Source organism: Papaver somniferum, chromosome 11, assembly GCF_003573695.1.
Source record: "Papaver somniferum cultivar HN1 chromosome 11, ASM357369v1, whole genome shotgun sequence".
NCBI lineage: Eukaryota > Viridiplantae > Streptophyta > Magnoliopsida > Ranunculales > Papaveraceae > Papaver > Papaver somniferum.
The window spans coordinates 60,901,568-60,923,036 of NC_039368.1; the positions used below are offsets into that span (position 1 = coordinate 60,901,568).

The window sequence follows — 21,469 nt, forward strand, 5'->3', positions numbered from 1 at the left end:
GCAAATCAGTAACATTCTCAACATTAAGACCCTTGGCCTCAAGGATAAATATCTAGGAGTTCCAATCCTGATCTAGCAAGACAAAATGGAAACCTTTAAGCATTTACCTGATAGATTAACCACTTGGAAAGGTAAGAACATGAACCAGCCAACTAGAACTGTTATGGTCCAGTCTGTGTTATGTACACTAGATTCCCATCACTTAGCTGTCTTTCCAATGCCTAAAAAACTTACTGATAAGCTAGACGGAATCCATAGGAATTTTTGGTGGAACAAAAAGCAAGGGGGTAAAGGTTGGTTTCCAAAAAAAATGGGATATTGTAGCTAAACCTAAAGCTTTAGGGGGTCTCAATATCAAAAAAAATGCTAAGCTAAATAGTGCTCTCCTTGCAAAACTTGCATGGAGAATACTTACTGAAAAAGATGTTGAATGCGTAAAACTTTTGAGCTCCAAATATTTCCCAAACAGTAATCCTCTTCATGTCTGCAATACTAATGGTAGTTGGGTTTGGAAGGGTATATGCAGAGGCATTGATATCATTAAACAACATTACTGCTGGGAAGTAGGTGATAGGAAAATATTTCCATTTGGAAAGACATTTGGGTTCCAACTATATCTGGAACCCTCCCCTTTAGGTTTATGTCTAGCAACATGGAAACTGTGGATCAGCTTATGGTTCCTAATAGTAACACTTGGAATATTGATATGTTAAATGTGTTATTTGATAGTAATATTGTTAATGAGATATGTAAAATAAGAATTCCTTTAAATGGTGCAGATAGGTTAATTTGGAAACCAGCTGACAATGGTTTATTCTCTGTTAAAACTGCTTACAGAGTTGTTGATGAAGTAACTAATGTTACTACCTCCTCTGATCCTCCTCTAAATTTTCCTTGGAAGCTGTTCTGGAAACTTGACCTGCCTCAAATAATTTTGCACTTTCTTTGGAAATGTGTTCATAAGTGTCTACCTGTTAGGGATAGAATAGCTAGATACATGCACAATGTGGATACCATTTTTCCTCTTTGCCATAGGGAAGTGGAATCTATAAATCATTTGTTCCTAGATTGTCATGTGACTAAGTTGATCTGGGATGCTACGGAGATTCCTAATCTTGATACAACTATAGGTCAAGATATGACAGATTGGATTACTAGCTGGCTTACTATTAATAATGGTAATAATGTCCCTCGTGTCCATAATAATCTTGTTAGCTTTATTTATGTCCTGTGGTATGTTTAGAAAATGAGATGTGTTGTAGTTTTTGATAATATACAGATTCAGATAAATGCTACAGTTCAACAAATCAAGAAGTCTATTCTTGAGTGGAATGAACACTTGGCTAAGGTAAAAGCTAATAAGATTCAAGTGCAGAGTGGAAGAATAGCAGTACAATGAACTGCTCCAGCTGAAGGATTTCATAAAATAAATTTTGATGTCTCTTTTTGCAAAGAAACAAAATGTATGGGATCTGGACTAATCACGGTAAATGATGCAGGTGTCTTCAAAGGGGCTTGGTACATCCCAGCAGTAGCAGAGGATGCAGAACAGGCAGAGGCATTGGCTTTACTTGAAGCAATTCAAATAGCAAGAAGGGTTGGACTATCTAAGGTTCATCCGGAAGAAGATTGTGCCAATATTATCAATGCAATTAATGAAAGTATAGGAGCTGTTAAATGGAAGAACAATGCAATAATTAGAGACTGTGTTGAGTTATTAAAAGTTCTCAATAAATAGGTAATCAGCTGTGTACCCAGAGGAACAAATTGTGCTGCAGATTTACTATCAAAAAATGCAATCAGCATGGCATCCATTTCTTGTTGGTCTAATGAGACCCCTATGTGGCTTGATTCTCTTATCAAGGAGAAGCTATATGTATAAGAATTTTAAAAATTTAATGAATTTTCTTTCCTATTAAAAATAATAAAATAGGAATATTGGAAACACACCCTTCTAAAACGAGGGGAGTAGTAAGCAGTAATTATGAATTACCACACGACCTTCCTGTGTTGTGTGTAATTTTTTCCCGGCACACGGCCTTTACTGACTGCTATTCTAGGGCAGTCAGTCAGTCGATCTAATCTCTCCCTACTCATATGTCCAGGTGACTCCAGTATCTTCTTCCACTTTTAAACCCATGCGATTAATTTTCGCGGGAGAAAGCTTTATGCAAAAATCTCTCGCGAATAGAGACTAACAATAGTCTTGATTAACAAACAGTGGAAACCCTAAAACAGCGTAAATTATAGAACTCGGTAGCGATAGAATATGGCAGATGAAAGAGGAATTAAAGTTGAAAATCAAAGTGGATCTGAAACTAAGGTTTTAATTTACACATTGATTTTGATTATATTCTACACTTATTCAATTAAATCATATATTTAGAAGAAAAAGAATTGATCTTTTTTGGGTGGGTTTAATTTGTTACAGGAAAAAAAAGCCAGAGATGTTTTATTGGTTGATAAGTACAATGTAGAAGCCTCAGAAATTCTAGCAAGCGAAGGTCTGGTGAGTAACTCATATTCACATTCGATTTTTTTTTTGTTTTGCATAATTCCACATTGTGAAGTATTGGGTTCTTATTTATGTGGAGTAATTGGGTAAGTTATGTAGGGTTTGCCTATAACTGAAGCTGTGCAGTTATATGAACAACTTCTCTCAACATTTCCTACAGCTGTAAGTTCCTTGATTGTCAAATCATTACCTTTAAACCAATGATTTAAAAGACTGTTGCATTTGTTTTCCCTGTTTGGTCTGAAGAGTTATTTTAATAAACGGCTGAATTAACGTTTGTGTGAGTTTCAACTTTCCAAATGACAACCCAGTGTTGTTATTCACTCCGATGATGCAAAATTTATTGCATATCTGAGGGAGTGTATCTAATTGTTTGTCCTTTGCAGGCTAAATATTGGAAGCAGTATGTGGAGGCACACATGATTGTAAATAATGACGATGCAATAAAACAGATATTCAGTCGTTGTTTATTTGACTGTCGACAAATTGCTCTCTGGTAAATATTTGGGATGCCCACTTGTTCTCGTATTGCAAAAAGAAGAAAATGAAATTTTAGTAGATTTGTATATAATATCCGGACTGCTCACTTGTTCCAGTGTTGCAAAAAGAAGAAAGAGAAAGTCTGTGGATCTGTACTTAGCAGAATGGATAGGTTAATGATATATACTTATTTTTTTCAGCATTAAACAGCCTCTATTAATATTTTGCTAACTTTGGATGTGTAGGCGATGCTATATTCGTTTTATAAGGAAAGTCAATGACAAGAAGGGAGCAGAGGGACAGGAAGAGACTAAGAAAGCCTTTGAGTTTATGCTTAATTATGTTGGTAAGAGAAAGGTTGCTGCTTTCTCTTGAAGGGTTGTATTTTTGTCCCGTAATTTTTCTTTTGCCACAGTACGTATAAATATATTGATGTGAACAAAACATATGATGACAAGAAAAAGCAAGAAACATCATCGCTTGTCTATGCCATCCCATTTTACCGTGGTTCCTTCTCAGAACTTGCAATTTCTGCTTTCATGAAAGGTTATCACGTGAAACACTGGGACACCACCTAGAACTTTAGATGTCATTTGACTGCATATTAACACCACATATCTGTCCGAAATTGCCATTAACTCGATTATATTTGGCTAAGTGTTCATGCTGCTTTATAGAATACCTCGTGGTACCTTCTGAGGAAGTGATGATGAGTCTATGCAACAGTACTAGAATCCCTTTCGAAATTGTAGACCTTGTAGAAGTTTTTCCAGCAGCATTTTGTTAGGATGTTGGTTGAGTAGGAATTTTGGGAGATGGAGTTGAGATCCTTGTGTTTCTTTCCATAGTCACTGCGTTAAGTGCTTTAAAAGTGTTAGTTTCAACTAAAAAGAATCGAAAGTAGATTTAACATGCTCATCAACCTCTGCTTCTTTAATAGTAAGAGTATTATGTAACTTTCTACATCCTTGTCGAATCTGGGTTGTGCCCTATGCTCAAGCTATGATTATTTTTCTGGTAGACAATACAATTTAGTAGTGCATAGTTATCTAAAAAATTCCCGCTCTCTTGTTCAATCAGGGTCTGACATTGCATCTGGGCCCGTATGGATGGAATACATCACATTTTTGAAGTCATTGCCGGTCTGTTATATCTTTTTATCTGCATATACCGTATCTTATTTGCTTATAGGTTTTTAGTGCTGAGCTAGTTTGTGATTCAAACAGATTCTCCTTTCTTTTCTTACAGCTTTTATAAGATTCTCTTGCAGGCTACAAATCCACAGGAAGAGTCTCATCGTATGACTACAATAAGGAAAGTGTACCAAAAGGCTATCATAACACCTACTCATCATGTGGAGCAGCTGTGGAAGGATTATGAAAATTTTGAGAATACCGTTAGCCGTGCACTGGTAATTCTTTGATCTGATTTCGAGATGTCGGATCAGTGTCCCAACAGTTAGGAGGTTCTGTTAGTTATGCCTATGAAATAGGAAGGGTCTACATGTTATCTTTGCTTTACTAATTGCCATCTGGATTCTGTAATTATTTTTCAGCATGTCTCTACAGAATCCTTATAGTCACATGGCATACTTTTCTACTACCAGTAATGAAATACCAGATGGTATTAAATATCATACAACTTGTTTGATATTGCAGGCAAAAGGGTTGGTGTCTGAATACCAACCAAAGTACAACAGTGCCAGGGCCGTCTATAGAGAACGAAAGAAATATGTTGATGACGTTGATTGGAATATGCTTGCTGTACCCCCCTCTGGATCCTACAAGGTTGATTATTTGTCTTTTCCCTGTAAAGTGTTTTTTACAATCATGAAATGTTGGAACGATTACAATTTGATTCTATGACTGCAAATATCATACTAACTTTGTCTCTGTCAGTGAACATCATAATTGTGTTATCTGTAGTGATAGAGTTAGAACTCACATTCACGGTTTTTTTTCCTTCTTTACTTCCACCTTAATAATGTCTTGCATATGGGTTTCTATATCTTAATGCTTTGAGTCCTTCATTTCCAGTATTTTTATTTTGTCTTTGTAAGTTTTCCGCATTGAAATGTATGAGTGGGTGCAATAGAAGTTAAGGATGTGACTGTTCATGAATCTTGACATCCTTGATACCTTTGTTCGAGGATGTCTACTTTGCCAAATTGGCTACAGTGGAGCTCGGTAAACCCTGTGAAGTTTTTGAATCAAACCTGAATCTGGATGTCAAAATATCTTGCAACTTCCTTCAGCTCAGGAATTGTAGGAATATCAGGCATACCATTTTATTCGCTTTTGCTTTCGGTTACTCACTTATCTAGGAGGATGATTTAATAAGCTGAAGCGACTATGTAGATTCGATGCAAACTGCTTTACAAGTTGTTCGTGATGAGTAGCCGTGAAATTAATTGTTTCTTCTCCTATCACAGGAAGAGCAGCAATGCATGGCGTGGAAAAGGTTTTTGGCCTTCGAAAAGTAAGAAACTGCACCACTATATGTTCTCATTCAACAATAAAGTTAGGGTGTTGCGCTAAATAACTTGACTTTCCTATGGCTAATTCTATATCTCATGTATATTTTCCCCTCCTGCATGATGTCTAATTTTTCTTAAATTGGGAGAATCTGATTCACTTCTGAGAAAGGATTATGAATGCAAGTTCTGGATTGATCTTCTTGTCTGACACTCTCTTTAGATTATCTGAAATTTAATTAACTGTGTTTACTATCTTTTCAGAGGGAACCCACAAAGGATAGATAGTGGATCTTCTAATAGTCGAATTACCCTCACCTATGAGCAGGTACGCATGTGGGGTTGTGGTGGTGTGTTCTACTTGGTTTGCATTTCTGTACGATTTAACTACTGAATGGCATGTCATTCGGCATTGCATGTTTTCTTAATTATACACTTAAGTCTGTGAGTTGTGCAGAATACATCAATTTTTTGAAAGGTGTTTAGATGTCTCTAGGTTCTGTTTTCTTATTTAGGGTGATCTTCTGTGGATCGATATTCCCTTTAAGACATTTTAATAGAAACTGAAGCTCCACGCAGTCTTATAGTCGAATCCCCCCTTCTCTTTAGTACTTGGTATGATCGAGGACGTTCTGTTAAAATTTATTTTCTCATAGCAGTCCTCGACAGTAGACACATTATAACAATGATGGTGAAAATGTCTTGGACTATCTATTTTTTTTTTTTGTGCTGTTGCTGATATTAATGGTTTATCCACCTCTGGTCGCCACAAAATATTTTCTTTTCTTCTGTATCTGTTATTTTAGCTTTTGCAAAGTTTAGTAACCATTTACTTCAATCAATGGGATTAAAGAGATTAGCCTCCATGAGATATAACCTTACATCTTTCAACTTTCTCTTTTTGTTCGAGTAATTTGTCTTTTCTCAATGTATTATTTACAAGGGAGTTCCTCAATTGCTATGCAGTGTCTAATGTATCTATACCATTATCCGGACATATGGTTTGACTATGCTACATGGCATGCAAAAAATGGTTCTATAGATCTTGCTATCAAAGTATATCAGAAGGCTTTGAAAGCTTTACCTGGTATTTACTCTTTCATTGCTTCTTTCTTACATGTATTTTATTTGCTTTGTTGCTAGTATCAAAGTCAGACCCTATACCTTGATAGATTGTACAGAAGTATACTATCAAACAAGTCAAAATTTAGTAGAGGATCTTAAGTATGTGGAAAGTCTGAAGTACGTCATATTTGCTTCTCTTTTGCTAGATTCTGAAGTTCTGAGATATGCCTATGCTGAACTGGAGGAATCCAGCGGAGCAATTCAGGTGCAGAGAGAGTCTGACATGCTACATTTATTTTTCTGCTTAGTCCTCTGGTATTTGCCTCTTTGACGTGAGTTCTACTTTATGCAGCCTGCTAAGAAAGTGTATGAGAGCCTATTAGGAGATGGGGTCAATGCAAGTGCATTGGCACACATACAAGTAAGCGGCATTTGACTTTCTTAACTGGTGGCGACATATCTTGGTTATTCTACTTTTTGCAATGCTCACCTCGTGTTTATTGCTTTGGGTTACAGTTTATCCGTTTTCTGAGAAGAACTGAAGGAGTTGAAGCAGCTCGCAAATATTTCTTAGATGCTCGTAAATCTCCAAACTGCACGTATCATGTCTTTGTTGCTTATGCAATGATGGCGTTTTGTCTGGACAAGGATCCAAAGGTCATTTGGCATTTGAATTTGCTACTACCCTTATCTTGTTTCTGCAAATATTGCTTTCAGTTATTACACCAGAAAGAACCTCTTTCTGTCTAAATGTAGTGCTGGGTTTCATAGCATATATATAATGGGTGCTAGTCCTGTGCTGTTCCAGTCTAATAGTTTTGGATATCATTGAAACTGCAAGTTATATCAAACCCCACGAGGAGTATGTACAAGCCGGTGCATACCAACTTGTTTGTCTGGAGCACTATTTAGCTGATACACTCGTATTTAGTAGCCTAAGCTGAGAATGTGTGCAAGAAAGAAGCAGGAGAGGGGAAGATTTATCTATTTTTAAGGTGGTGAAGTACAATATAGAAAACATCACCACGTTCTTTACCTCCATAATGCCAAAAATTTACTGTACATCATAGGTGTGACCCATACAACTAGGCTATAGAAATTAACTTCATGGAGTGGGGAAGGATGCCACTTTAGTGTTATACTGAAATTTATTAGGACGTGGATGAATCTTTTTTGTTAGACCCTTGAGCTAATACCTGCAGATTGTTGGAGCAGACTAGTCATAGACTATAGAATAAAAACCTTCTCGCACTTTAGCTCTGTTATATCACGGATTAAGCGTTACGTTCAATTAAATAAGGGATATTGTTGTGTCTTTGAACAATTTTTTCTATAAAGCGAGTAAAAGAGATGTTCTTTAGAGGCCCCATTGACTTTCATTTTGTGTTGCTGCAGGTGGCGCACAATGTCTTTGAAGCTGGTTTGAAAAGATTTATGCATGAGCCTGGATACGTTCTTGAGTAAGTTAGACATACTTTTCCTTGCCTTTAGTGAGAAATCGATGGAATCGCAGGTGTCCTCTATTTTGTTTGTTTGTTGGTGGTACCTCGTATTATGTCCACCTGCACATCTTACACGATAGCTATCATAGCATCCGCGAAATCTGTTTCCTAACATGAAGTTACAGATATGCAGATTTCTTGTGCCGTTTAAATGATGATAGGAATATTCGTGCTTTATTTGAGAGGGCGTTGAATTCGCTCCCACCAGAGGAATCTGTAGAGGTATGATCCTTAAGTTTCACTTTGGACCTTTTGGATGTTCTTTTGCGATGAACTCCCTTTATTTTTCATCTGTGACATGTTACTGGGCGCAGATCAAAGGACTACTTCATTCACCTTGAACTTGTATTTGTGGGTCAGTGCTGGTTCTTCATATGTTCTAGTTGTTCTGTTTGTTGCAGGTCTGGAAGCGGTTTACCCAGTTTGAGCAAACATACGGCGATCTGGCTAGTATGTTGAAGGTTTGCCTCCCTCTCATCCATTTTAGCTTAGCCCTACTACAATTTGTTGGTACTTGGTATCAATCCGCAATGTTTTTTCATTAGCTATTCATGCATTGACCTTTTCGACTTGTTTTGGTCCAAACTCAGTTGTTCAACTGAGTGATTCAAAACCGAAGTAATAAGCAATTTTCAAAACTTGCATATAATTGGCACCAAATTGTTTACAGTCTTTGGCTGAATTGGCTGATTATAATGATTTAAAGTCCTTGGTTATGATGAGTTCCGCTGCTTGAAGTGTTGGCTTTGTGCTAGTCTCACCCACTTTTTATTGATTCAGGTAGAGCAAAGGAGGAAAGAAGCTCTTTCTAGAACAGGTGAAGATGGATCCTCAGCATTCGAGAGTTCTTTGCATGATGTTGTGTCAAGGTACAGTTTTATGGATCTTTGGCCGTGCTCATCTAAAGACCTGGATTATTTGGCACGTCAAGAGGTACATTATTGGTTTGTGTCTGGTAACTGCTCTTGCTGATTGATGTTATATATTTTTCTGTTACTCGAGTTACTTTTCTGTAAAACAACTGAGGTTATTAAAATCTATTTACTCATTGAAAATTCTGTGCAGCTTTTTATCTTTCCTTGTCTTGTTTTTTGGCTAGCTTCATTTCTAAGGTTCTCTCAAGGCTGAGTTTTCAACCGGTTGATTTAACCTTTGCAGTGGCTTGTGAAAAATATTAATAAGAAGGCCGAAAAGTCAATTCTATTAAATGGAGTTGGCTCTCTAGGTACCATCATCTCCCTTACCTTCTATGGTATCATATGTGTTAAGTGTTAGTATTTTATACATGTTATGCTCTTTTTAGGTGCAGAAAAGGGTTCAACTGGACACCCAAATAATGCAAAAACATCTACCACATCTGCTAAAGTTATTTATCCAGATACTTCTCGGATGATTATTTATGACCCCAGGCAAAAACAAGGTACACAACCAGATATTTACTTTCAAAATTATGGAAATCATCTAAGCACATGGATTATTGAAAATGCTCTCTCAAAGTTCGAACAACGATATCTTTGTACCAATGTTGAAAGAACAAGAAAAAAAAGTTGAAATAAGTATATATTCGTCAGCAAATCATATAAGTTTGGCATTGCTGTTATCTATCAGTATATTTATATATGCCATGCCTAACAAGTTGTTGCATTTGAATACAGGTGCTGCATTGCTTCCTAACACTACGGTACCTGGACTGCCAGCTGCTTCGAACTCGGTAATACCTGCTCCTGCCGCCCCTTTAGCTGGTGGGACTGGAACAACAAAAGCACTTAATGACATTTTGAAAGTGCTGCCTCCGGCTTTGGTAGCATTTATAACACACTTTCCCTCCGTTGATGGTACTTCTTAATTATCTTCTTTTTTCATCCATCAAATATGACCATTTTACTTTGACGTGATTGAAGATTTCCTGTGCTGTGCCCGCCTTTAGATATTTTTTAAATCCACCTAAGAGTGCATCTCTAGAAATCTTTGAGTATGTTGCTATTTGGGGAGTTCTGTTTTTAGCTCTAGTATTCTAAGGGTCTATTTGACCCCATATTGTGATTCAGGCCGTAACATGAAGCCCATGATTCATACTGTTGCACTGTGTTGAAGTTGTCTAAATTCAAAGAAGACTTGATATAATAGATAAAAGGGAGATATGTTACATATGCTGTCACGTGTTCCTTATATTGCTATCCACCTAGCTTAACATGGCTGTTAATGTGTTGCAATGACAGGGCCTTCGCCGGACGTGGACATAGTTTTATCGATATTATTGCAGAGTAATGTTGCTCCTGTACAGACAGCGAAATTAGGAAATCCCCATCAGCAAATGTCATCAGCTCCTGCTCCTAGCACGAGTGATCTTTCTGGTGCAAACAAGTCGCGCCCCAACCCAGGTGGTGTGCCTTTCAAATCAACTAGAGAAAGTCACTCAGGAGGAAAGAGAAAAGACATGGATAGTATGTACTGTTCTCTTGCATTCTTTACTTAGCTTATTGTGCAGCATTTGAATTATCAATTTGAGTAGAAAAACAAAAGTGGAGTGAAACCCAATAGAGGCTAAGCTGCTTGGTTCTCTAATAACAGCAGCAGCTTAGAAAAGGAAGATAATATTAAATAAAATAGATGCAGTTGGAATCATACCACAGTAGTTAAAACTTGTTTTTTGTTCGTCTCTTTTTTTTTTACTACTGCCTATTTTTGTTGGCACGGGGCACAATCCTCTGGCAGTCAACGATGACGGGATCAAGAGAAGTCAGCTCAAACTTTTTGAGGTTTAATTTCTTGTTTATGACAATTAAGAGTTTTGCATCTTTGTTATTTTCAGGGCAACACGAAGATGAAACCTTAACCCAAAGTCGACCACTTCCAAGGGATCTTTTCAAGATTAGACAAATGCAGAAAGCTCGAGGAGTGACCAGTTCACAAACTGGATCGGCATCCGGCGGTGGAAGTGCATTCTCAGGAGAGTTGTCCGGCAGTACTGAGTGATTGATGTAACTTAAAGTGCACACTTTTGACATTCTTAATGTTATCTTCTTTTGTATGCTCTGTAAATGTAACATAATGATGTATTATATTAATTCAAGCAATTTAATGTGAGGCGGCAACCCCACCAGAGTTATGCAAATTGGCAATATCCGGCTACAGCATTAGGATTCTAAAAAACCCACATTTACTTGCGAGCTTCTGCTCAAACTAAATCACGTAGTGTGCCTGCTCGGCTGCTCCACTCCCATTATACTTTCTTCTTTTTTCCTTGTACGCTTTTGCATCACATTTGAACTTTTCATTAGTTTTACAGTGGTCACAACATTGTGTAACAGTCTGTAATTAATGTTGTCAGTGATACCGATAGAGTCGCAATTTTGCTGATTTTTTGAAATAAAAAATAAATTTGAAACAAGTTTTTCATATTTGGAGATTAATCTTCACAGTAAGTAATACATCCTGGAAAACTATTGTTGTAGTTTGTTCTAGTTCCTATTGTTTGTTTATTTGTCTGGTATATAAATTCCTGGTTCCAGTTATTGGTAGTCTGCTATACTAAACAAGCCAAGACAAAACAAAAAGTAGGCTAGAAATAGCAGGCAAAGGCATTTCTATTGTTGTGGATGGCTGATTTGGAGGTGGAGGCTAGAAACAGGAGGGAAAGGCATTTCTATTGTTTGGCTGATGGGTCATTTTCTTGAACGATATATGCAAATGCAAGCAGTTTTTGATTTGCTTACATTACTCTGGAAATCAATAGTACTCTCTTGTACAGCTAATTTTACTGCTAGGATTTTTAAGCCTAAAGCCCGATTTACAAGTGAGCTTGTATTAGTTGCGAGTGTGTGTATTGGGTAAGAAAGATAATGTTATGCCCAAGGAATGGGACATCTTACGGATGCTGAATATTTGCTGCAATCGCAAGGAGGAAAAAAAAGAAAAGAAAGGGAACTAAAAAAACCAAAAATATGATCCCCGTATCAAAAAATGGTGATGCCTAACTAATGATACAATATTCCCCAAACAACGCAGCGCCACCGTTCCCATCTTCATTTTCTCGACTGGCATGTCGTTGATAATAGTTCATTTGTCGATCTGCTCTCGAATATCAAACATGATTCTTCTCAAGGGCTGTCCTGCTTTCAGATCAGACACGCTTCTTCCCCAGGGTTGTTCAGCTCTCAGAGATCAAACATGCTTCTTCTCCAGGGTAGCTGCAGCTTGTTGTTGCCGTTTCTTCCAGGATGGAATCCGTCCCGGGAAAACCCATCTCAAGAATCTCTCCCAAGTGTAGCAACTCAAGAACATGAACAAAGCCCAAATGAGAAGCTTATCCCGCAGCCCCGCAGGCATTGGGACCAATTTAAGTGAGTCATTCAAGTCCCTGAACATATCCGAAGTGATAACTACAAAGAATCCAACCGCAGCCGCTAACGCATACTTGAACGGCTTATTTTCTGATATGCTCTGGTTGAATGGGTGGCCCATGTAGTTCACAGCAAAGGTTGCTACCTGAATCATCATGTTCACCATGTAAGACACCGTATTTACCAAATTCGGGTGAAACTCGGAGTCTGGTTCAATGCATTCCTCCGGCATGTATTTCTGAGCCTCGTTCACCGAAGAAATCAAGAAAATGATGTGCATTGCAAACTGGCCAAGAAGGGAGAGGAAGACATATGCACAGAAAATGTTCGGGTGGGGTCGGGCAGCTGAAAGGGTGGGGAGAGGGCGAGCATGGGAGATGAAGAGAAAGAAAGCAGCAGTGAACATTCCACTGATTGTTGCTTGAACATCACCAAGCTTGACACCATCCAAGTACATCACACTGAGCACATACGCCGTAGCAAGGCAATTAAGACCAAGAATCTTGAACATCTGCAGAGTGGTGACCAGAGTACTTCTTCCCTGTCGGATTATGTCTGTTGTGGGGGCCACTGACGCATGCTTTGCAGTGAAGGGTGATGCCATTGATGCATCACCAAGCTTAACAATTGGAGGGGCACGACCATCCCCTTCATCGTTCATCTCCTCCATCAGCTTCTTTAGCTTCTCCCGTTGTCTATCAGCAGCTGTCAGGTGCTGATTTCTTCCAGAGTTCTCTCTAGAATCCAATGAGGTACTGTTCTTTGCTGGACTGTCTATATTTGAACTTGGCTTCACTCCTGAAGACGACGGTTCGGACCCGGTCTTTGGTTTCTTTGACTTAGTCTTCGTCTCAGACTTGGACGATTCTCCCACTTTAGCTGGTGGAATGGCATTCAGGAGCGCAACGCCTACATGAGCCTGTAGGGAAATGTTTAGCTGTAAATTATCTAATCTATGCAAAATGCTAAAGTGGAGATTAAAAGCAAGATACCTGTTTTAATGCACCAACATCATTGGTACCATCTCCACACATTAAAGTCATCCTTCCCACTGTCTTAAAAGTAGTCAAGATCAGCTCTTTCTGCTCAGGAGCAACCCTAGCGAATACCTGAAGCAATATGTGTAGAATATGTCATCAAGATCAAACATTCTTTAGTACAAGTTTTAAATAACATACAACTTTGTACCTTCACATAAGGGATCACCAGGAGAGCAGCCGAAGTCTGTTGTAACATTTCAAAGCTATCTCCTCCAATGCAGAGATCATAAGATTCTGATAAAGCTTCAACTTCTTTCTTACTGCAACCACTCATCATTGCTCATGTATGACATTCTAGAAACTAGTATAAACCGAAGTTTTTAAAAAAAATTAGTGCCTCATGGCCTGATAAATTTAGATAACCAAACCTGTATGGAAAGAAGTTTGTTTCATCAGGTGAAATCCATTCGAATCCCGATGAATTCCTTGCCGGACTCAAAATCAGTGATGGTTTTGAAATAATATGAACTTGGCTGGCAACATGGCAGGCTGTCAAAGCTTGATCACCAGTAATCATTACCTAATGTTTGACATAAACTTTATCAGAATCCTAGGAACAAAATAAACAACTTGCATGGAGCAACTTTTTTACTTCATGTGCTCATACTAATTCATACGAGTAATGAGTCAGCCACCAGAGAGGCACTGTAAATACCCTTGACTATGTCACAGCATGATAAAATAATACAAAGCATTGAGCACACATCATCAGCTTACCAAGTCATGTGATGAAGCTTTTAATTCAGATAACACGGAAGCTGAGTCTGCTCTAATAGGGCAGTTAAAAACCTGAAACGTACAAACTAGTAAGGAACATTCACTGGAAGAAAAAACACTTGAAGATTAAAATGATTTCATAAGACTGATTTTAATTTGCTTACCACAAACCCCGCAAAAGTGAGGCCATTCTCCACTGAATCTCTTTCCAAGTTTCTAGCTTCACTAACCTGTCATGTAATAAAAACTTAATATATGAAATACGTACCATGTCTTTGGTTCATAAACAACGGGAGAGAGGGAAAAGAGGTGAATATATTTAACGTAGTAAACAATACTTACTGCCATATCCCCAAGAGGCTTGTATGCTAAGGCCAGGACTCGAGACCCTTGACGTGTGTACTTCTTGTATGTTTCAACATATGTTGATGGCAGATCAATCAGCCTATCTTGAATGGTTTCTGGAGCACCCTGAAAAGGAAAGAAAAACAGTTGCTCTAAAAATTCTTGCGAAATTCACTCTCAACCCCCCAACTTCACAACTCAGAGTCTTTATACTTTTTCCTAAGGAGACGATAATGGTACTATGATATGCTGAAACCTTTTTTTTTTTTTCTGAAATAATATGCTGAAACAACATCACGTAACAGAGATTAAAGATGTAATTTAAGAGGCAACTGTATAATCATAAAAATACAGCATCACGTGAATTGCACCTACAAAGAACCCTGTCTAATAAAGATAGATGATCTCATGCTGTAGCTTTAAACATTCTGGAAAAAATCATTCTCAATGAGGAAAAAATATATTCAAAAAGACAACAACTCTAGCCATCACAACTTTTCATGACTCAAGAGTCTCTATTCTTTTTACGAAGAAACCACAATGGTATTTGATGATATGAAATTACATAATATCATAGAGACGTACGATACAATAATACAAATAAAGCTTCCCGTGAATTCCACTTCTAAAAACCCACTTGAATAAATGATTATTGCTTCCCGTGAATTCCACTTCTAAAAACCCACTTGAATAAATGATTATTATTTGGGCCTTACAAACTAGAATATCAAATCAAACAGAACATCTGCCACAATATGCACAGAGTTCAACGGCATCTATCACCTTCATCTTATTTAGATTTCTTATTTAAACGAATATTTTTCGAAAAGAGATTTAACATGATAGCCCCTCAAAGAAAATCTTAATTCAACTGATAAAAAAATATAAACAGATGAAAGAAGAACTACCAACCTTCACAAAAGCAAAAAAGTCATCTTGAATACGAGTAACAACTGCCATACGTTTCAAGTGAGATGCAAAGTGGTGTCTCTGAACAATCTGCACCGAACGGTTACCACCTCCCCTGAAACCAAGTGAAAATAAGACAAAAAGAAAATTGTGGAAAAGATAGGAAAAATGAGAACTGCCAACAATGATATCAGGAGCATGGCGCTTGTAGTGGTTGAGGATCAGACGATATCGAACTCGGGTTTTTACACGGTGAGAACATCATTTTGCTGTAATTTCTTTGATATTCACAGAGAGCAATTGTTCAATGCCAAAAAAGTAATAATAAAGATCTTTCTTAATCCTTCAGGCAGTCAACCACATAAAACCTATTATTCAGCTTTCTTATGCTAATAAATATCTGAAGGATTTCTATGAAGTGCTTTTTGTTTAGGTTATGATAATTATTGATCAGTACATGGAACAAATAACTAAACCAGTTATTGAAAAATACTGATTATTAATAACAATGAAAATTGCAGCTTACTTTTTGGACATAGCCTTTTCATCTGATGTGTAAGTCCAGTCTATTCCTTTAAGCGCTGCTTTTTCAAGAGGGTCACCAACCTGCACCCATAGTTGTTGTTTTCTTTGAGAAGCAATTCAACTTTGATAATTAACATCTATCTACTACACCATGAATTCAACACTTCAAATAGACGAACTCTTGAGTGAAAAATGAACGTAATAACATATTATTAAGATAAGAAATTGAAAAGCTGGGGAGCAACTTGCAAGTGCCAAATACAAAATACTTAACATACCAGCTTGTTGTCCACAAACACCAATGCTTGACAAGCAGCAAGAATCTCCACAGTACGAAGAGGAACTTTGGTCATATCTGAAACTAGATCCTCACTGTCGTCCAATCCAACGACGCCTTGAAACTCCTGAAAACAACAGCATCCAAAGTGAAGGATAAACATAATAAAATATGAACTTAAGGCCTAGATTTGCACGTGACATACCATATCATCTGATGTCAGGGTTCCAGTCTTGTCAAAACAACATATATCCACCTGTCAGTGACGGCGTAAGTACGGATCATCAGTAGCTAAACTAGACAGGTAATTTATCCTTAAAAGAGTTTCATATTTATTTATTAACATCACACATAAGATATGCAAATAATCATTGCTTAAAACCTAAAAATACTGACCTTCCCAGCAAACGGAATTCGGAATGGCTCTGTGCAGAATATACCATGACGTGCTAGTGCAATCAAAGATGTATTAACAGCTATAGAAAGCTCCATTGGTAGTTCAGGGGGAATCACTGAAGTAATAATCAATGTACAGCTTAAGAAAAGCTTGTATCTGCTCCTTGTTGGATCTTCTAACCCCTATTGAAATTAGACTCGTGTTAAACAAAAGATTATGCACTATCAAAAAGAAATGCTCATGGTCATTGGGTAACGGAAGAATGAGCAAGTCCATAAGATCATGAAGAACTAAACCATATCAATTCATAGAGAGTTCCTATTGTCATTAAATTATAATATCTCTATTACCTTTTTGAGCACGTAACCAGCAGCAATGAGGGCAAACACAACTAAAAACAGGATAAACAACCCACTTTCCCAGCTGTTTGCAGTAACCTGTATTACGAGGAAAAAAATTTCAAAATGACCCAGTGCAGATATAAACCATCAATTAACCCCAAAAAAGATGCCTTTGAGTTAAATAAGATACCCTCTCTGTGGAAAATAGAATTGTTCTCATCAGTTTCCCTTGATTTGTCTCAAATCCAGTTCGTAGCACAACAGCCAAGCAGCCACCATCAGGGGTTTTCAGATGAAAAGACTGAAAAATGGTAGGGACATGTAAGCAGTTATGCAGTCAGAGAGAGAGAGAGAGAGAGAGAGAAAGAAATTGCAATTACCTTGTCTGCATTATGCTGCAAAATCTTCGTCCCACCAAACAAGATATGGCTCTTATCTCGCTTAGACGACAACTTCTCATCAACTCCCCTACCCGTAACTGAAACCTGTAAAACAAGAGCTTTTAAACACAAAACAACAGCAAATAAATGATTTATTGCCACTAACGGAGGGGGTTACAACATCTAAAGCTGTAGCAGTACTTTATGTTCAGCATTATTTTTACACCCAACAATAATTAGATCAGATAATTTAAGTATCTCCAGCAAATCCCAGCTCTAAAGTCACTATGGATTAGGTCGTGAAAGAAAATAAATACATGAAAACAAGTTAATAGCAAGGAGCCACCTTCCACTGAGGTGTAGACTCGCCAGTGAGAATGGCTTCATTCACAATAGCATTTCCAGCCAATATAAGCATGTCTGCTGGAACACATTTATCTTCGCCATTCTGACCAGACGAGCGCCCAACAGAGACAACATCTCCTGGTAAAAGATCGGTTCCAGAGAGCTTTATCCACCTATTTTCAGCAGATAATACTCAAGTCAAGAATCAGTTCGAAAAAACAAAACCAAAAAATCACCTAACAATTGAAAGACAAGAAGACTTACTTGCCACAACGATAAACCATCAAAGTCTGACTATCCACTCTTACAGTTCTGAGCTCGGTAAGGGTTTTCAGACGGGCTTTTGCCATTGTTGACTCGAACAGAAATAGCATGAACAAAGTGAACAAACTGTAGTACCAATAGTCATCCATACACCAGAGACCAACACAGAATACCTAAAAGGTAGACAATTAAACACGAAAATAATCAGATAAAGGAATGACGGTTGATTTCACACCTGAACCACAGTAAAGATTTTTAAATTTAGTATGAGTACCTGGAAGACAAAAAATGGCTCCATGCAGTGCTCTTTCATCAATTTCTGGAAGGTCGGTTGTGGGTATTCAAATCTGTGGGAACCAAATCAATTTAGTACCAAATAATTCACACAATATCAAGATCAACAATTTCCAACTTAAGTGTTGCGAATTATATAACGAGCTATATGGCAAGTAGGTTTCAGTGAACAATTCTTTCAAATGCTAAACACTAGGAACTGATCTAAAGGACTTAATCAGCTAATTGATATCAATGCATCTCTACGTCATAACTACGCAAAGCATCTCCAGAAACAGCACAAAAGTTGGGGAACGATGAATTTGGAAAGATATGGATATCAAGTGTCGGGCAACTCACATATCAGAACTAAAATATCAAGCAACTTAATCAATGGCAAGTGGAGGGAACCAGTACAATGGCACAAGAAAAAAAAAAGGGAGGAGCACTTACACATTCCTACTCCACTTATCAGTGGCAATGGCAACTTTAGCATCTGTTCCGTGGCCTGTACATTTGAGATAGTATCCAATAGCTTCTTTTGAAGGATATCGAAGTTTGGAAAATGTATCTATATCTTTTGAGTAAATGAATCTCTGCTTTCTAAAATCAAAATAAATTTCTTCTCCATCTACCACAGCTGATGATGATCCTACAAGCTGGACATTCCAAAAGATTATTTCCAGAAATAAGAATCTTAAATTACTTTAGAAGAAGAAAAAAACAGCAGACACATTACAATACTGTCTTCAAAATCGATCCTCTTAAAATCTCAAAGTGTGGTCCGACTAGGAGTCTAGGATTAACACAAATGATTATGTAGCCATTGGTTCTTGTACAATGAAAGAAAACTTGCAAAACTGAAACACAATTGAAGGCGCCTTATTTCAAATTCGCAAAAAAACTAATCGCTCAAATAGCACTTGAGTGTGTGTAAACAAGATGATCGCAAATAAAAGTGTAAGATATAATTGCAGAAAAAACACTCACCACTAATCTGTTGAAATAATGCATATCTAAGTAACTAGGTTCGACAATTAGAAACAAACACCAATTTTTCACCTTAAATTCGAATGCATCTCAATTTAAAGTACTTATGAATCAAAATTTCAAGGATTAAGTATGATAGTGAAAAACATACTGGTTTACGGAAGTGAAGCGGCACAATTTCTTTTGAACCAGAGAACTTAGCAGGAATAGTTTTACAAGAATCTGCTTGATGAATATCCTTCACCTACAAAATCAAACATGTGTATTATAAAATCACAATCACTTACAGAAAAAAACTAGGGCACCACAATTACCTAAGAACAACAGCAGAAACATTAATCTCAATTACTTATATTACCTTGTTAAACTCAACAATGCATCTGAAATCCACTGACCAAGCTTCAAAAAGCAAAACAAGAATATGTAAAATTCCCAATCCACCAAGAACAATCAAACCATCAAAGAAATCTAAACTGGGAACCACAACAGCAGCCCAGACTGAATAGATGAATGCAAATGGAAAAACATCTAATCGCCATGGAAAACTTCTCTTCTTCAGTAAGTCTACCCCTTCTACTACTTTTCCATTCACAGTAAACCTCGGCATCTTAGAATTCAATCCAAACAATTAAGCAAAAATATCGATTGTGCTTCTTCAAGATCTGAGCATGGCGGGTGAGTTTCAAAACCCTAGAAACCCACGAATCCACCACGGAATTTGGTTTGATTCTTGGTTACGAATCAGATCGCAATGAGAGAAGAAACAATGTCGCGCTTTTAAGTAGTAGTAGTATAATAACGGTGAGCGTACGCATCAGATCAAAAGAGAGTGGGACGTTGGATATGGGGACTTGAGTCGGTCAAAGTTACTATAACTTCCATGGTTGACGTATTTAATTACGTTAATACCACGAATGTAAAGAAGTTCGTTTACGCTCTTACAGTCTAACCTCGATAGTTCAATGTTCAATGGATGAATAATCTCGCCAAATTTCTTCCGTCCCGACTTGGACAAAGGGATAAATGATAATCTCACTAAATATGCGTTAACGAATAAATAAAATTGAATCCTTAAAAGTCTTATAAAAATATAAATAAACCAAAATACTTTATCCAATCAACATCTAACATATAAAAAGTCATTTCTTTTCGTATTTTACCAAGTCATTTTTTACGGTGTTACTACTTGAAATGTTTCTTTTGATGGTACATTTTGTATAGCGCTACTATAATTTAGTTCGGGATGATTCTCACCATTTATTACTGGTTCGATGATTTTTTTAGTCCGTAAGTGATTTCATAACCACATCATTCTCGTAATAATGGATCAAAAGATGTTTGACGTCCATAATATTTCGATAGCGTAAGTTACAAATGATATCAGTTAATTCTTGAATATCTTATTCTAATTGATCAATTTTTGGCTCAAAAACATATAAATTATAAACGTAAAAAACTAAAAATACTCCTTAAATAATTAAATACTCATTTACGGATAAATAATATCGATAGATAAATAATCCCTCTAAACGAATATTCTTTTCCGGTCCCAAAGGCATTCTTTTATCGAGGTTAGACTATATAACGTGGGTATCCACTATCCAACACTACCGATCATCAGAGTGCTCGAATTTTTCACGATTTATATGGGCAGATACAATTTAGCCGATCCAATAGTCAGGATCGCTAAATGGTATCAGCTCCTAATAGGACGTAAAGATCTTAAGCGATCCTGACAGTTGGATCGACTAAATGGTTCCAGCCCCTAATAATGTTGGTATCAGTTCATACAAATCATGAGAATTTTTGTGGCAAAATTGGTTGGCCTTTTAACTTTCATGTTCTGCGGGTGTCATTGAGGTAGAGCGGTAACATTGTTGGATGACAATATTAGCGAGAACTGAGTCAAAACTCCTCGCTCGTCAGCATCGGAATTGGGAAGTTTTTCATTCTTTCTTTGCCTAGTTACCTGAGTTTATAGATTGTTGACGTTTAAGTTGATGTCACCACTAGTTTTTATGTGTATGAATAAAACAATTTTTTGCAGATTGTTGGCATTTAAGTTGATATCACGACTATTTCTATGCGTTAGAATAAACCAATTTAAGGCCTAAGTTTTAAACCCAACGTTAAATGTGAAAAATACTATGAGACCCATTTTTTATGATTTTCCCACGGTGAAACTCATTGGCGTAAACGTTCACGCGCCCCCCATATTTTGGAAGAAAATTCTTCACAAACGCATAATTAATAAAATTGCGTTTTGGTTTTTTTTTTTTTTTTTTTTT

The 21,469-nt window shown here is 37.2% G+C and overlaps 3 protein-coding genes across 4 annotated transcripts; 2 read left to right on the forward strand and 1 right to left on the reverse strand.

The window, feature by feature from the left end:
* The first annotated feature begins 652 nt into the window (after positions 1-652).
* Positions 653-1,399, forward strand: LOC113324461. The gene is made up of 2 exons (XM_026572782.1): positions 653-1,178; positions 1,263-1,399. The coding sequence occupies exons 1-2, from the start codon at positions 653-655 to the stop codon at positions 1,397-1,399; spliced, it is 663 nt and encodes a 220-aa protein (XP_026428567.1).
* A 635-nt stretch (positions 1,400-2,034) lies between these two features.
* Positions 2,035-11,150, forward strand: LOC113323232 (cleavage stimulation factor subunit 77-like). 2 transcript variants are annotated; one of them, XM_026571513.1, is made up of 23 exons: positions 2,035-2,323; positions 2,432-2,509; positions 2,615-2,677; positions 2,902-3,011; positions 3,241-3,341; positions 4,076-4,137; positions 4,266-4,406; positions 4,654-4,782; positions 5,427-5,473; positions 5,733-5,796; positions 6,435-6,555; positions 6,740-6,798; positions 6,886-6,954; positions 7,050-7,190; positions 7,929-7,993; positions 8,161-8,257; positions 8,437-8,496; positions 8,816-8,968; positions 9,194-9,260; positions 9,339-9,455; positions 9,691-9,870; positions 10,255-10,479; positions 10,848-11,150. In XM_026571513.1, the coding sequence occupies exons 1-23, from the start codon at positions 2,270-2,272 to the stop codon at positions 11,009-11,011; spliced, it is 2,367 nt and encodes a 788-aa protein (XP_026427298.1). In that variant the 5' UTR covers positions 2,035-2,269; the 3' UTR covers positions 11,012-11,150. The 2 variants fall into 2 exon arrangements, with proteins under 2 accessions (XP_026427298.1, XP_026427299.1); XM_026571514.1 differs by lacking the exon at positions 2,615-2,677.
* A 682-nt stretch (positions 11,151-11,832) lies between these two features.
* On the reverse strand, positions 11,833-19,788 carry LOC113320832 (probable manganese-transporting ATPase PDR2). Its single transcript, XM_026568724.1, has 21 exons — positions 19,540-19,788; positions 19,333-19,425; positions 18,645-18,850; positions 18,193-18,265; positions 17,919-18,091; positions 17,656-17,827; positions 17,310-17,414; positions 17,120-17,230; positions 16,939-17,025; positions 16,588-16,770; positions 16,397-16,447; positions 16,193-16,318; positions 15,916-15,995; positions 15,393-15,504; positions 14,478-14,606; positions 14,300-14,365; positions 14,136-14,207; positions 13,787-13,938; positions 13,567-13,678; positions 13,371-13,487; positions 11,833-13,297 (listed from the first exon to the last, which is right to left on the reverse strand). The coding sequence occupies exons 1-21, from the start codon at positions 19,786-19,788 to the stop codon at positions 12,200-12,202; spliced, it is 3,567 nt and encodes a 1,188-aa protein (XP_026424509.1). The 3' UTR covers positions 11,833-12,199.
* Positions 19,789-21,469: the final 1,681 nt, after the last annotated feature.